Below are 17,520 nucleotides of genomic sequence, written 5' to 3' on the forward strand. Positions count from 1 at the left end.
TAATGGCACTGTCGGCGAGGCTGACCCTCAAGGTCTTTGGATACACTGCAGGTTGCCTCATCCGGAACTGGCAAATGAAAGGATTGTTGTAATGTGATGTAGGTGAATTTCCGTGCGTGCATAATCTGACATGCATCTAAATGTAGATATCACTGCAAATAATAAATACATTCAAGGAGAGAAAATCCACCAGGAATAGCTGTACGGTAACAGCATCAAAGTGATAGTAATCTTTTGTAATGCCATTCAAATTTTCACACTATTTATAGGATAAAATGAGCTTATATATTTTTAATTCTGGAGTTCCCCTGTTGTACAACTATACCCATTGAGGAATACTTTATTTTTGTTTGCATATACCGTATAAATGTTGATTTACTTTGACAGTGAATTATGTAAGACATCTAAACAAAATCAGAAAAAATAATTAGTAATTCATTGTAATTATTGTATATTTTTTTGAATATGGTTTTCATATGATGCAAGAAATTATGGTAATGTTTTAATTTTATCTTTGTTTATGATTCATTGAGCAATTATAATATTTATATTAATTGATTCTTCATTGTCACACCATTGCTTACTGCACCAGTATTTCTGAAATTCACTTACTGTCATTAATTCACCTATATACACTTGATTCAATGAGCTATTACTTGGTAGTTCCTGCTAGCTAGTAAAGTCAGTAACTTTACAAGTTTTTATATTAATTATGCATTTTTGTCAACCACATCCAGTATCCCATGTTAAAATGCCAAATTTGCCAAAATATGGTTAACTTTGTGAACTGCATTACTAAATACTCTGGAACGGCAGGAAATGTATTCATTATAAAATTCTAAGTCCTTATAGAGTGTCTCTTGTCTTTCTTCTGTTCTTTCCATCTGTAGAATCTCTTGATTCTTCTTTCCATTTTTTGAACTACATGCGACCATTTTTTAGAAGGTTTGGTTAAACCTCCATTAGAACAATGTTGCCCAGCTACTTTCATAATAGCAAGGATATCATGAAATATACCTTGTGTGATATTTATTCTACTTGCCTATCATCACAAGGACAACATTCCAGAGAGAGAGCATTTTAAACTTTCATGAAGAACACCACTTACTAAAATATTGAACAGTGAATGTATTCACTGTCTTCTTCTTCTGCTTCTTCTTAATAACTTCTAACTGTCTGTTAAAACACATGTAAATATTTCCTTTATGTTCCAGAGTTGAATTAGCTGTCTCTTATCTTTCTTTTACATGCAGCGGTCCCAGAAGGAAATGAACATCTGAAGTTGTAATAGCAGTGAGATGAAGGGACGATACAGCTGTGAAGAGAAAGAGAAAAAGACTTGATTCATTCCAACAAAAGTTATTCTTTATATAATTCACATCATAATTAAAAATACCAGTATATACCAATAAAATATGTACCTCTGCCTTTCAGACTTTCTTCAAAGCTACAGTAGTTCAGCTTTTTTCAAAATCCTCCTCTTTGAAATGGGACTAAAATATTTTGCAGGAGGTATAATTCCAACTTTCATCTCTTCAGCCAGCAGCTACACACTGTTCATGAATATCCTCATATTTGAAAATGTATAAAATTAAATATTCAAGTTTTGGTTTTCTCTGTCTACAAGATTGTTATTGCATACAAGTAGGCCTACTGCACATCTCCAGCCAGACATGATGTATTTCGTAATCTGTTAGTTGATAATGTGCTGGCTTTAGACAAAGAAGAAAAACAGTTGGAAAATAATATGAATTCAGTAGACTCTGTAGTTATTTTGACATACCGATTGGGTCTAGCATACTAATAACAGAATCAAGCTTTGTTCTTTGTGTTGATTAACTTCACAAACTCACTGTCCAGTATTATAATACATTCAATAGATGAAGCCTTCTCAGTAGATTCTGAATGTAATAAGACATGCTCTCTCAATACCTCTACTATTAGACATATAATTACAACATAGTCAGAGGAAAACTGAACTGCTTCACATTTCCCTCCCGCTCATCTCAAGCCTCCCAACTGAAAGGTATATTATGATTAGACAACCTGTAGTACATCCGAGGACCTTGACTAAAGCGAACGGATTCACTTCCATCAATCAGTCAGTCAGTGAGTCAATTAATCAAACACCAGTCATCTGCATTAAGGACTATTGCCCAGGTGGTAGATTTCCTATCACTTGTTAACCTAGTCTTTCCTTAAATTATATCAAAAAAGTTGGAAATTTATCAAACATTCCCCTTGGTAAATTATTCCAAACCTTTATTCCTCTCCCTATAAACAAATATTTGCCACAGTTTGTCCTCTTGAATTCCAAATTTATCTTCATGTTATGAAATCTTCTACTTTTAAAAACTCCATGTAAGCTTATTCGTACCGAGCGAGTTGGCCGTGAGGTTAAGATCACACAGCTGTGACCTTGCATTCAGAAGATAGATTCAAACCCCACTGTCGGCAGCCCCAAAAATGGATTTCCATGGTTTCCCATTTTCTCACCAGGCAAATGCTGCGGTTTTAGCTTAATTAAGACCACGGTCACTTCCTTTCCACTCCTAGCCCTTTCCTGTCCCATCGTTGCCACGAAACCTATCTGAGTCAGTGCAATGTAAAGCAATATTGTAAGCTCATTCATCTATTAATGTCATTCCATGCCATGTCTTTGACAGCTCGGAACACACTGCTTAGTTGAGCAGGTGATCTCCTTACTCCCAGTTCTTCCCAGGCCAAAGTTTGCAACAATTTGTAACGCTACTCTTTTGTCAGAAATCACCCAGAACAAATCGTGTTGCTTTCCTTTGGATCTCTTTCACTTCTAGAATCAAGTAGTTCTGGTGAGGGTCCCATACACTGGAACCATACATACACTAGTTGGGGGTTCATTAGAGATGTAATGCCCTCTCCATCACATACTTACTACAACCCCTAAATATCCTCGTAACTATATGAAGAGTTCTGTAATCTTTATTTACAATCCTGTTAATGTGATTACCCCATTGAAGATCTTTCCTTATACTAACACCTAGGTACTTACAGTGATTCTCATGAGGTACGTGCACTCTATCAACACAATGCTGTAATTAAAACTGAGAGGACTTTTCTTATTGGTGAAACATCCTGACTTTTCACACTGTTTACTACCATACCATTATCTGCTGTCCATCTCACAACATTATCGAGGTCTTTTTTTCAGTCACTCACAATCCTGTATCTGATTTATTACTGTATACAGTATAGCATCATCTACAGCTCCCAGTTCTTTACTCATGTAGGTCCAATTATCCAAACACTGTTACATACAAATAATTATAATGGTAGTCATCATGGCTCAATACAGAATAGACCTATTAAGTCTTGCTGTACCCCTATCTTTATCATTACAGGATCAGATAATGGTTCTCCTATTCTAATTCTCTGAAACCAAGCAATTTGACCATGTGGTTAGGGTCGCGTAGATGTGAGCTTACATTCAGGAAATAATGGTTTCGAATCCCACTGTCGGCAGCCCTGAAGATGGTTTTCCATGGTTTTCCATTTTGACATCAGGCAAATGCTGGGACTGTACTTTAATTAAGGCCACAGCCACCACCTTCCCATCCTAAGTTAAGAACTTCTTGTTTTATCCATATTGACATGTAATCAGGCGAATTTGGTATGAGGTTATCCACCTTTCAGTATACTATAAGTAAAATGACCAAAAAATTTAGGTCATTTCACAATTTAAGGGACCGGTTTTAACCCAAACAGGGGTCATCCTCAGCCTTATAATTCTAATCATTGCCAAGTTATACAATGTTATACAATGTATGTACAGTCATTAAAATCCCTTACCATGTACATTATCACAAGACATAAAACACACATTAAAATATATAACAACAATATAAAAAACACTTAAAACACCAGATGTGAAATTCAGATAAAAGGTTTGGTTAATTGACCACTTGTAAACAAGTTCTGTTGGACTGGAAGTCTGATGTGTGTCACTCAGTTCGCATTTTTTCCTTGTGTCTGTCCCATTTGCCGATAGTGCCAGTTTACACAAAGTTGAAACTTTATCTTCTTAAATAATGTTTTAAAATGTTGGCTGAATTTATGTGGTTAATTAGAAGTCATCAGTAGTTATAAAAGAGAACTATATAATGTATGGGTATTATCCTATGACCAAGTTTCTTAAAAAAAAAATTGTAGGCCAATTGGTGGATTAGGCCCAAGAGTATCTTCCTGACTATGTCAATGTAGGAGAATGTTTAAATGGCCTTCATCCGTATTTCTCACATATTGAAGTGTCGGCAATCTGAGCAATGCTTCTAATTAACCACATAACTTCGGCCAACATTTTAAAACATTATTTAAGAAGTTTAAATTTTAACTTTGTGTAAACTGGCACTATCAACACTCACAAGGAACAAATGTGAACTTATTATATTATATATATTATATATATATTATTAATTATTATTATTATTATTATTATTATTATTATTATTATTATTATTATTATTATTATTATTATTATTATTATTATTATTATTATTATTATTATTATTATTATTATTATTTAGCCATCCAATCAATCACTCTTTTGTCTAGTCCAGTAGCTCTCCCTTTTGTCAGTAGTCCCCCATGATCTATCCTATCAAAAGCCTTGGATACATCAACAGCAATGCAGTCCATTTGACCACCTGAATGTAAAATATTTGTTATATCTTGCTAGAATCCTAGAAGTTGATCCTCTCTTGAATTACCTTTCTTAAACCCAAACTGCCTTCTGTTAAACCAGTTGGTAATTTTGCAAACTTGTCTAGTATAATCGGATAGAATGCTTTCCTAGAGCTTACATGTAACACATATCAAGCTAACTGGCCTGTAATTATCTGCTTTATGTTTATTACCCTTTCCTTTGTACACTAGAGCTACTGTTGCAATTCTTCATTCATTTGCTATACGTCCTTCATGCAAATAGTAATCAAGTACATACTTCAGATATGGTACTATATCCCAACCAATTACCCAGAAATTTTACCAGCTGCTTTTCTAGCTTTGAACGTTTGTATCTTTTTGTAAGTATCTTTATTAGCGTAAGTCAATTTCAGTGCTACTCTAATATTGTCGCTTCCTCTACCCGGATGTTGTTCTCATCTCCAACTATCTGAACATACCGCTTACTAAATTCTTCTGCCTTCTGTTAGTCCTCACACATATATTCCCCTTGGTCATTTGTGATTTCCGAAATGTCCTTCCTGGAACCTGTTCCTGCTTCAAAGTATCTATGCATTCCCTTCAATTTTTCACTAAAATTCATATGACTGCCAGTTATGCTTGACATCATGTTATCCTTAGCAGACTTCTTTGCTAATTTCAATTTCCTAGCCTAGTCCCTTCAATCTCTCATTACTTCCACATCCATTCCTAACTCAGTTTCTTTCTTCACTGCCATGTTGCCTACACGAAGATTCATGTGTGATTCCAGTCAAGATTCACCATAAGAAAGGAATTGGGCACGTACACGTAAACTAATTTTATAGAAATCTTTATTTAATAATAAACTGTACAACATTATTCAAACATTGTTACATCCAAATAATTATAATGATAGTTAACATGGCTCAACACAGGATAGACCTATATTAGAGATGTTTGAATTTAGCTTACCTATTATATTTTGACCCATGCTCAGTGTTCCACCTCTTATAACATGCTTTTTCAAGAGATGAAGTTGAACAGTTATCATTGTTCCGGGGTACTTGCGTACAGTACTCGGTTACAGATCACCATTGTTCAGTCCCCGCTATGAGCAACTAATTTTGTGCTCAGGTTTACTTGGTACTTATCTGTATCAATTGTATTTTAAATACAGTATTCTACTTGAGCCAAACCATGCAGCCACTTGCTCAGTCTGAAGTTTATTCTTAACAGATAATAGTATAGGTATAAACAATACTGACAGGTAATTAAAGCCATTATTGAATTTAAAAATAAATATGAATCTCAAAATGTATAGTTTTAATAAACAGCATAATTAGTTACACTTTTCCATATATGAAACATTAATATTTATTTGTTATATTGTCTGTTTAATAATATAGAAAACACTTCATGTGTTTATAAATATCTATTGCTAGACTTGGTATTTTCAACATTTTCTTTCCATTTTTAGAATTTAAAAGTTGCTTGAACACTTGAAATGTTAAAAAAAGTTTGTGCCTCAACCCGAGGATGGCAGCTAATAGCGCTAACCATTACATTACAAAAGTGGACAAATCTGTGTCCTCGTCTTGAGGTGGTGCAGGTTTTTTTAGGTACATCTTCAGTGGAGGTGAGTTGCATGTGCCTCTTCAACCACATACCAGCTCTCCTGCTAATTTTAAATTTATGGCAGTTCTGGCCTCTGATGATGGCATCTGATAGCACTAACCATTACATAATGGAGGAACACGTAATATGACAAATTGTAATTGACTTTTACCAATAACTCACCCTCAGGGGCATCTGAGCATAATCTATTTCTTTGTTTTCTATAAAACACATTAATAAGACTGAAAATTCTTTCTGAAGAGGTATTAGATGGGATATGGAAAATAGAAAAGAAACAGTTTTCTCCAACTGCTTGGCTTTATATATTGGGGGAATAAACATCCATTTTTAGTTGGATTCTTCCTTACAAAATTGTCATCTTAAATAAAACTAGGTACAGCATTTTTTCAAATAAGGAGCCTCTTTTCACACCAAGAATTTGGAAATAAAACTCAATTTATGAGAGATTATATGTAGATAACATATTAGGACCTCTATTATAATGAAAAACCATACTTCATAATTATGAAAACTTAAAACATTACAGGGAATGACAAAGAGATTAAAGTGATGTTAATTTTATAAATGTTGGACATTTTGTAACTCATTTAGACTCAAAGAGTGATACAGAAATCTCATCTGGAAGTCATAACATGTCCTACCAAATCTGCCAACCCTGGTCTAGAGCAATTCTGCACCTAGATTACTGTAGTTGCTACCACTTACTCATTAATCCATGTGTATTAGTGGTTCATATTCCTGTAAGATAAACATTTCTCACTCCAAAAGATCAGCCTTCACCAGCTTGTATCTTTGGAACATTTGTAATTGATCCAGAGCTTTATCTTCCTCACTCCAAGTGAGTACATGACCATTCGTGGAGTCTAACCAACATAACTTCTTCCATGTCCAGCATGCATATCCTCACCAATTAATTCTGGTTAGGGAAGGGAATTGGTATAGTGCTATAGCTCAGATATCTGAGTATCCCAGATATTTCAATGAGTTGGCTCATGTTATGTTTAGTAGCTGGTTATTGAACAATTTGCATTTCTAAACTTTTAAATTAATAATCTGTTAGAATTGTTAGAGATGTCATATGAATGGCCATCCTGCTAGTGTTCAGACACACTCTCTTCCCACCATATCTCAATGAGTATTTTATTCTTCCTATATGATGTTCTGGTGGTATTAATGAATGAGATTCTGAAATATTTTATAATAATTTAAAACCAATGTCTTGTTGAGGTTGGGTTTTGGTCTTGAAGGTAGTTGGTTGGTGTAAAACAGACCTCTGCTGGAAGACTTTAGCATGGTCTGCAGAATGATTTTATTTTTCATGATTATTTAAAAATAATTATGTTCCTTCTACTCTTGGAAATTTTATGACTGTACATGATGTCTGAGTGTATCTTGACCTCAGTAATTCCCCTAATTTTAATATTCCTTACCTCAGTACTTGTTATTTTGCCATTGTATTATTGCTTTCATTTTATGTGTAACGATTTCTTCATGTAGGAGATCTTGGAACGTATGAATGGGCATCCTGCCAGCGGGCACGCACTTCCCCCTCCCCCTATACCTCAGCGGGAATCACGACCTCGTTCTGCTGGGTATAGCATGTCTGAGTTCGCTCGTACACCAACTCGTGGCACCAATGACTACTCTTCTCTACCTCCTATGAGAACTTCCAGGTAACAGCATTATATTACCTATGGTTTTTCAATGCTAACTAATTTGTAGAAGTTACGAGAGTTTCTTGAAGAGTGCTGCATATGAATATATTTTATTTTGGTACATCACATCCCTTAAATAACTTGCAGTTTTTTGACACACTACTTAACTCTTGAAGTTGGTTATGTTCAACCTCTAGCCACAGGACTTGAAGTGGAAATTTTAAAAGTGGCAGGATGGCGTAATCTATTTTCTACCTGATACATAATATTCACTTAAACTCCCTCTCTCTCTGAACTATTGAATTAAATGTATCATTAACATAATATTAATATGTTAATATCATAATAAGAAATTCATATGACATTGCAAAAAATTACTTAGTAGAACATTTGAAAAGAATAGAGAAGCTAATATGTTCATAATAATTGAAATTATGAGGGTTCCTCCTATTCAGTACAAAGATATTTATTAACGTGAATGAGTTGCATATCGTTCACATGAGGTACTAGTTTCGGCACTAAACTTGTGCCATCATCAGCCAATAAGTCAAATCGGGCACACACAATATAACTTTAAAATACACTATAACACCTGCTCATGTTTGTGGGTTACTGTAGTCACGTCCTAGTTCGCGAACCATGGGCAACGGCTGAGTGGCCTAGTAAGTGGTCCTGAGAGTCGGGATACCAGTTGCTATGGAATGGGAGTGGGCATCTCGGACATATTCTGAGTCGTGGCCCTCCTTGCCTTGTGCTCAGGCGGCTAGGACTATATAATTCACCGGTGGTCCATAACCCGTTAGAGGAGAGATCCTCACTTGGACTATGTGCAAGTAGGGCAGCATCCTGCTTCATGAATTTACCGAGCTCAGAACACTTTAAGCAAGCCTCGGACCTGTGGGAGTAATGGAGTCCCACTCCCATTTGACAGGCGAGGGACTCCTTGGAAACAACTTGGCAAACGAAATGGAATTCGATGGGGAGCTATCAATATTAGTGGAAGAAAGAAAGTAGAACTGGCTGAGTCAGCAAAGAGGATGCATCTGGATGTGCTAGGAGTAAGTGATATTCGGGTAAGGGGAGATAATGAGGAAGAGATAGGAGATTATAAAGTGTACTTGACGGGTGTTAGAAAGGGAAGGGCAAAGTCTGGGGTAGGGCTCTTTATCAGGAATACCATTACACGCAACATAGTTTCTGTTAGGCACGTAAATGAGCGAATGATGTGGGTAGATTTGTCAGTGGGAGGAATTAGGACAAGAATTGTGTCCGTGTATACACCATGTGAAGGTGCAGATGAGGATGAAGTTGACAAGTTTTATGAAGCATTGAGTGACATCGTGGTCAGGGTCAACAGCAAGGATAGAATAGTGCTAATGGGCGATTTCAATGCGAGAGTTGGGAATAGAACTGAAGGATACGAAAGGGTGATTGGTAAATGTGGGGAAGATATGGAAGCTAATGGGAATGGGAAGCGTTTGCTGGACTTCTGTGCTAGTATGGGTTTAGCTGTTACGAATACATTCTTCAAGCATAAGGCTATTCACCGCTATACATGGGAGGCTAGGGGTACCAGATCCATAATAGACTATATCTTAACAGACTTTGAATTCAGGAAATCTATTAGGGATGTACGAGTTTTTCGCGGTTTTTTTCAATGATACAGACCACTATCTGATCTGTAGTGAACTAAGTATCTCTAGGCCTGGGGTAGAGAAAGTGAAATCTGTCTGCAAACGAATAAGGGTAGAAAGTCTCCAGGATGAGGAAATTAGACAGAAGTACATGGATATGATTAGTGAAAAGTTTCGAACAGTAGACATTAAGCAGCTTCAGGATATAGAAAGTGAATGGGTGGCATACAGGGATGCTGTAATAGAAACAGCAAGGGAATGCCTAGGAACAACTGTGTGTAAAGATGAGAAAAGGCGAACCTCTTGGTGGAATGATGAAGTGAGAGCAGCCTGTAAACGTAAAAAGAAGGCTTATCAGAAATGGCTCCAAAAAAGGGCCAAGGCAGACAGGGATTGGTACGTAGATGAAAGAAACAGAGCGAAACAAATAGTTGTTGAATCCAAAAAGAAGTCATGGGAAGATTTTGGTAATAACCTGGAAAGGCTAGGTCAAGCAGCAGGGAAACCTTTCTGGACAGTAATAAAGAATCTTAGGAAGGGTGGGAAAAGGACACGAACAGTGTTTTGAGTAATTCAGGTGAACTCACAATAGATCCCAGGGAATCACTGGAGAGGTGGAGGGAATATTTTGAACATCTTCTCAATGTAAAAGGAAATCATCATGGTGGTGTTGCAAACAGCCAAGCTCATGGGGAGGAGGAAAAGGATGTTGGTGAAATTATGCTTGAGGAAGTGGAAAGGATAGTAAATAAACTCCATTGTCATAAGGCTGCAGGAATAGATGAAATTAGCAGTGGCGAAGCTATTAGTTTATTAATGGGTAGGCAGTAAGTCTTACCTTAAAGTTTCTTGTACACTAGTTCCAAACGTCTAGTTGTCTTGGTTGCAAAATGGTCAATCACTCGGTCCTTCAATACTTGATCACTCACCAATTTCTTCACAAGCATTTTCTCGATAGAAATGGTACGAAGACTGCCGAGTCTTTCATTGTTCATTGAATTACGCAAGTATGTTTTTATCCTCTTCAGAGTGCTCATACTCCCTTCAGTGGTCACAGGAAATGTTAATATTAAAGGAATCAATTTTGACATTTTCACAACCGGGCGAGTTGGCCGTGAGGTTAGAAGCGCATAGCTGTGAGCTCGCATCCGGGAGATAGTGGGTTCGAACCCCACTGTCGGCAGCCCTGAAGATGGTTTTCCGTGGTTTCCCACTTTCACACCAGGCAAATCTACCTTAATTAAGGCCACGGCCGCTTCCTTCCCATTCCTTGGCCTTTCCTGTCCCATCGTCGCCATAAGACCTATCTGTGTCGGTGCGACGTAAAACAAAGAGCAATAATAATAATAATAATAAGAAGACATTTCCACATACACTGGTTCGAGGTCATTGAGGACAATGTAATGTAAAAGTTTTAGGGGACAAATGTTTTTCTATATCGAAATAAATCTTCATCAGTTCACTTTCTAGTCTTTTCCTATTAAAACAGCGGCATATGTTCATAAGACTGTTCAGTTTAATAGCAGGGAAGCTCACTTTGTAAACTATGAACTGAGTTGGATCCAACAACTCAAACTGCATGCTTTGAAAATCGCCAAACCGTATTTCCATTTGTATAATTAAGGTGTCAGGACCTTCATATGTTAACATTTTGAGCTTTTGGAATGTCCTGTCGCCTACATTTATCTCGTTATTTATTTTGCGACATTTTACAACGCAAGATGATACTGTATATTCTGATCGCAGGACCTTGAGGATACAGTGGTTTTTCTAATTTCATTATTGCACAGAATTACATCAGGTGTGCTTTTATGTTGCAGTAGAGCAACGATATGGTCTCTATAAACAAAAATATATCTACAGAGACAGAGCAAATAAATGAATTGGGCCTTCTTGAGTATGTTAAGCAACCCTACAGCAGAATTTTATGACTCCCTGTCCCAACCCTCATCATTCTCTGCAATGTCTTCAAAAACCTGTCTTAGATCATCATAGTGTGAAAATACTGCGTGGACTGCTCTCGAGTGAAAGCTCCAACGGGTAGCGCATGCTTGTGGAAGTCTGAATCCTTTGGATTCCAGAGGATGGGCTCTTTTTGAAGATCTACGAAAGTTGAATGAAACGCTATCATATTATGAATGAAGAGCCTGCCTGATATTATTGTCTTGTTTACACAACTAACAGTCCATGTCTGAATTGTCACAAATACAGCCAATAATGCATGGATTGTCTACTAATTCAAAAGAAAAGCACACACTTAACAATAGGGTACTTCATTGTCACCTTCGCGCGGGGAGTTACTACGCTCTCAAATAGCAAAGAGGCTTGCCTCTCTGGGCTCTAGATCTAGCGGAGAGAGGTGTGCGGGCGGTAAACGTACCCTTCCTCCACCACCCCGCGCCATTCACAAGCTGACGGAAGGGAAATAAAACAAAAAGTCCTAGGTGAGACAAGTTAGAGACTGCCTCCCTGTCAGAACAAGTAGTCTGCTGTCGCCATCTAGCGGGGCGATCAGCGAAGCACATTATCTGCTGTCATCATGTAGCACATACTGTATCAAAAAGAGATTATTGTTGATTTAACACAATAACAACAGCAGATACATTTGTTACGATATTTATGTTTAATCGTATTTCTTCGGGTAGGCATTGCCTCAAATGACTCCAAGTAGTTTCGTCACTGGAAATTAGACCTGAAATGGTGAAGTATAGTGGGAAGGCAGGGATGAAATGGCTTCATAGAGTAGTCAAATTAGCGTGGAGTGTTGGTAAGGTACCTTCAGATTGGACAAAAGCAGTAATTGCACCTATCTATAAGCAAGGGAACAGGAAGGATTGCAACAACTATCGAGGTATCTCATTGATTAGTATACCAGGCAAAGTATTCACTGGCATCCTGGAAGGGAGAGTGCGATCAGTCGTTGAGAGGAAGTTGGATGAAAACCAGTGTGGTTTCAGACCACAGAGAGGCTGTCAGGATCAGATTTTCAGTATGCGCCAGGTAATTGAAAAATGCTACGAGAGGAATAGGCAGTTGTGTTTATGTTTCGTAGATCTAGAGAAAGCATATGACAGGGTACCGAGGGAAAAGATGTTCCCCATACTGGGGGACTATGTAATTAAAGGTAGATTATTAAAATCATTCAAAGGCATTTATGTTGACAATTGGGCTTCAGTGAGAATTGATGGTAGAATGAGTTCTTGGTTCAGGGTACTTACAGCAGTTAGACAAGGCTGTAATCTTTCACCTTTGCTATTTGTAGTTTACATGGATCATCTGCTGAAAGGTATAAAATGGCAGGGAGGGATTCAGTTAGGTGGAACTGTAGTAAGCAGTTTGGCCTATGCTGACGACTTGGTCTTAATGGCAGATTTGGCGAAAGCCTACAGTCTAATATCTTGGAACTTGAAAATATGTGCAATGAGTATGGTATGAAAATTAGCCTCTCGAAGACTAAATTAATGTCAGTAGGTAAGAAATTCAACAGAATCGAATGTCAGATTGGTGATACAAAGCTAGAACAGGTCGATAATTTCAAGTATTTAGGTTGTGTGTTCTCCCAGGATGGTAATATAGTAAGTGAGATTGAATCAAGGTATAGTAAAGCTAATGCAGTGAGCTCGCAGTTGCGATCAGCAGTATTCTGTAAGAAGGAAGTCAGCTCCCAGACGAAACTATCTTTACATCGGTCTGTTTTCAGACCAACTTTGCTTTACGGGAGCGAAAGCTGGGTGGACTCAGGATATCTTATTCAAAAGTTAGAAGTAACAGACATGAAAGTAGCGAGAATGATAGCTGGTACAAACAGGTGGGAACAATGGCAGGAGGGTACTCAGAGTGAGGAGATAAAGGCTAATTTAGGAATGAACTCGATGGATGAAGCTGTACGCATAAACCGGCTTCGGTGGTGGGGTCATGTGAGGCGAATGGAGGAGGATAGGTTACCTAGGAGAATAATGGACTCTGTTATGGAGGGTAAGAGAAGTAGAGGTAGACCAAGACGACGATGGTTAGACTCGGTTTCTAACGATTTAAAGATAGGAGGTATAGAACTACATGAGGCCACAACACTAGTTGCAAATCGAGGATTGTGGCGACGTTTAGTAAATTCTCAGAGGCTTGCAGACTGAACGCTGAAAGGCATAACAGTCTATAATGATAATGTATGTATGTATGTATGTATGTATGTATGTATGTATGTATGTATGTATGTATGTATGTATGTATGTATGTATGTATGTATGTATAACACCTGCACAGATGAATATGAAATAAAATATGGTACATGATGATGCTGCATTTCAGTTTAAAATCCATTAAAATGACGATGCCTCAGTTGTTGTATACCCATGGCGGTTTGTCTAGCATGTATATGTCTTTAGTTTTTTAAATCTGTTAAAATTATGCTGCAGAGTTTAATGTCATATGAAGTTAACACTATGTGTGTTCTGCAGTTTGGTTCCGAAAAATAAAATTGCATATGATGAAGTTGGTTAGATCCAAAGAATTAATTCCCACTTCAATATGGGTTTTGGAAACCGGAGAAGAAATTAAAAGTTGTATTAGGCAAAAGATAGGAAGGAAAGATTAAAAAGAAAAGTCTAGAAAAGACAAGAGACGACTAGAAACGAACTCACCTTGAGCAGCCTGAGTGATCAGCGGACGGAGGTGGACTGACGGATGCGATCATGAGGTTAAGGGGCGAGGTGGAGGGGAGGAGAGGGAAGGAGTAGAGGCTAAGGTGGAGCGGAAGGATGTGGTAGTGGGGGTAAATGAAGTGGATATATACTGCGTATGGTTTGAAAGATCGAATTGTTTTTAGGCAGTCTAATATTTCTTAACCATTTAATTAAGAGATCATAAAGAATATTAGATTTCTTGGAAATTTCATTTAATTTATAGTTAGGGTTGAAATATTGATCGCAATGAATTAAACAATTTTCGACAATGTTCATGGTTGGCCCTTTGTTTGTTATTTGAGGTATCTCAAAATCATATTCTATATCAGTGAACTTATGATTAGAGTCGTGAATGTGTTGGCCTATAACAGAAAACTTGTTATATCTTATTGCGTTGAAGTGCTCTGAATATCCGGTTCTGAAACTACATCCTGTTTGTCCCACGTCAGAGGCGCTGCAGTCGATGCACTTGAATCTATAGATTCCGGATTTAGAAAATCTGTCAGAGGTGTTGACTGATGTTAAATTGTGTATAATTTCTGAAGTCCTATTATTAGTTCTGAAGAAAATTTTTACGTTATGTTTTTGAAAGAGATTGGTGATTTGATGGACATTGTCGTTGAATGTAAAAGTAGATGAAACGGTAGTTTTAGGTTTTTCTTTTGTGAGAGTAGTCTTAGGCTGGTGTCTAAATTTATTGATTATCTGTTCTATAAATGATCTGTTGTAACCGTTAAATTTGGCGATTTCTCTTATAGTGTTGAGTTCGCTATTGAGGTCTTTTTTAGACATAGGTATCGTGAATGCACGATGAACCATGCTATTATACGCTGCTCGTTTGTGCGTCTGGGGGTGTATGGAGTCTTGACGAATAGTATTGGCAGTTTGTGTCTGTTTTCTGAAGATTCTATATGAAAGAGCAGATGGATTTCTGAGAATAGTTAAATCCACAAAATTAAATACTTTATTATTTTCGGACTCAAGCATAAATTTGATGTGGGGGTCAATGTTGTTTAGTTCATGCAGGGTAGAGGTCGCATTCTTGATTTCTTCATCCATTATAACAAATGTGTCGTCAACATATCTGGCCCACATGAGGATGTTTGGAAAAGTGTTGCTATTTATTTTTGTATATTCCAGAAAGTCTAAATAAATGTCCGCTAGAATTTCCAATACGGGTGATACCATGGCCAGTCCATTTTGTTGATAGATGATTTAATCAAATTTAAAGAAATTATTGTTGATGACCAGTTTCAGAAGAGAAATAAAATCTTGTATTTCTAATTTGCTGAGAGAGCTCTGTTTGTTTAAGTCATTTTCAATAATGGAGAAAAGTTTGGTTGTGGGTATGCTTGGATACATATTTACTATGTCGAAAGAAGGGTATGGTATGGTTGGGTTGTACATTAAATGACTTCATTTTTTCAATTAGTTCGGTGGTGTTATTGATGGATTTTTTTAGAGAGAAATTGAAAGTTCTTAGTTAAAAATCATTGAACAAATTGCGTAATTTTATATAGAGGGGTGGGTTTATAGTTAATAATAAGAACGTTTTTAAACAATAAACTTTACGAGACTCACCTTGAAGCAGCTAATCTGCTTCCTGGCATTCAATGGAATATATTTCTAAATCAGATTAATAATAAACTGTTTGACATACTCTCACAAAAACAGTTTACATTAGAGAAGAAATTAGCTGCATTAAAAATGAACAGAACTGCATCAAAAACTCAGCCAGAAGAGACCAGTTTGCAAAGAAAATCGAGAATATCCATCCTCTTGTAGTCAATCTTTCGAACGTAATTTTAACCACGGAAGAAACCACCATTTAAGCGAAGGGCCCAAAGCATAATTGGCCCAATATGAACAAAATAAATACAGCCACTAACTTGCCTATTGAGTCGGAAGCTACAGTCAATAAAATGCCGCTAGAAGATCAAGATGAAATTAGATTTGAAGTAAAAAGAAAACTAGATAAGATGTTCAGTTCTAATAACGTAAATAAAAGAAATCCCCCTATCAATTCTAATGTCAATAGTCTTACCTCTGAACATAAACAAATCGCGGAACTCAAAAAGAAAATTAAAAATAACGATCTAATTGTCACAAAAGTGAATAAAGGAAATACTACAGTTATTATGGACAAAACTAATTACATATCTAAAACCAAAGAATTTTTTAACAATAGCATGTTTACAATAATCAATCAAGATCCTACACAGAAAATATAGTGACAATTCAAACATTAACTAATATATCTTTTCTTTTTACAGATCAAGAAAAATCTAAACTATTAAATATGAATCCAGGTTTACCTACAGTTAAAGCCCTCCCTAAAATACATAAAATTGACATTCCTATCCGGCCCATTATTAACTATAAACCCAGCCCTCTATAAATTTGCGCAATTTGTTCAATGATTTTTAACTAAGAACTATCAATCTCTCTCTAAAAAATCCATCAATAACACCACCGAACTAATTGAAAAAATGAAGTCATTTAATGTACAACCCAACCATACCATACCCTTCTTTCGACATAGTAAATATGTATCCAAGCATACCCACAACCAAACTTTTCTCCATTATTGAAAATAACTTAAACAAACAGAGTTCTCTCAGCAAATTAGAAATACAAGACTTTATTTCTCTTCTGAAACTGGTCATCAACAATAATTTCTTTAAATTTGATTAAATCATCTATCAACAAAATGGACTGGCCATGGGATCACCTGTATCGGAAATTCTAGCGGACATTTATTTAGACTTTCTGAAATATACAAAAATAAATAGCAACACTTTTCCAAACATCCTCATGTGGGCCAGATATGTTGACGACACATTTGTTATAATGGATGAAGAAATCAAGAATGCGACCTCTACCCTGCAAGAACTAAACAACATTGACCCCCATATCAAATTTATCCTTGAGTCAAAAAATAATAAAGTATTTAATTTTGTGGATTTAACTATTCTCAGAAATCCATCTGCTCTTTCATATAGAATCTTCAGAAAACAGACACCAGCTGCCAATACTATTTGTCAAGACTCCATACACCGCCAAACACACAAACGTGCAGCGTATAATAGCATGGTTCATCGTGTATTCATGCTACCTATGTCTAAAAAAGACCTCAATAGCGAACTTAACACTATAAGAGAAATCGCCAAATTTAACGGTTACAACAGATCATTTATAGGACAGATAATCAATAAATTTAGACACGAGCCTAAGACT

At 36.6% G+C, this 17,520-nt stretch overlaps 1 protein-coding gene across 1 annotated transcript in view; it reads left to right on the forward strand.

The window, feature by feature from the left end:
• spg (dedicator of cytokinesis spg) overlaps positions 1-17,520 on the forward strand; it is a 783,360-nt gene that overhangs the window by 741,851 nt on the left and 23,989 nt on the right. The window contains exon 35 of the mRNA XM_067136588.2: positions 7,813-7,988. Coding sequence (XP_066992689.2) covers positions 7,813-7,988 — 176 coding nt within the window. The remainder of the gene's footprint in view (positions 1-7,812; positions 7,989-17,520) is intronic.

This window comes from Anabrus simplex, chromosome 1 (genome assembly GCF_040414725.1).
Source record: "Anabrus simplex isolate iqAnaSimp1 chromosome 1, ASM4041472v1, whole genome shotgun sequence".
Taxonomy (NCBI): Eukaryota; Metazoa; Arthropoda; class Insecta; order Orthoptera; family Tettigoniidae; genus Anabrus; species Anabrus simplex.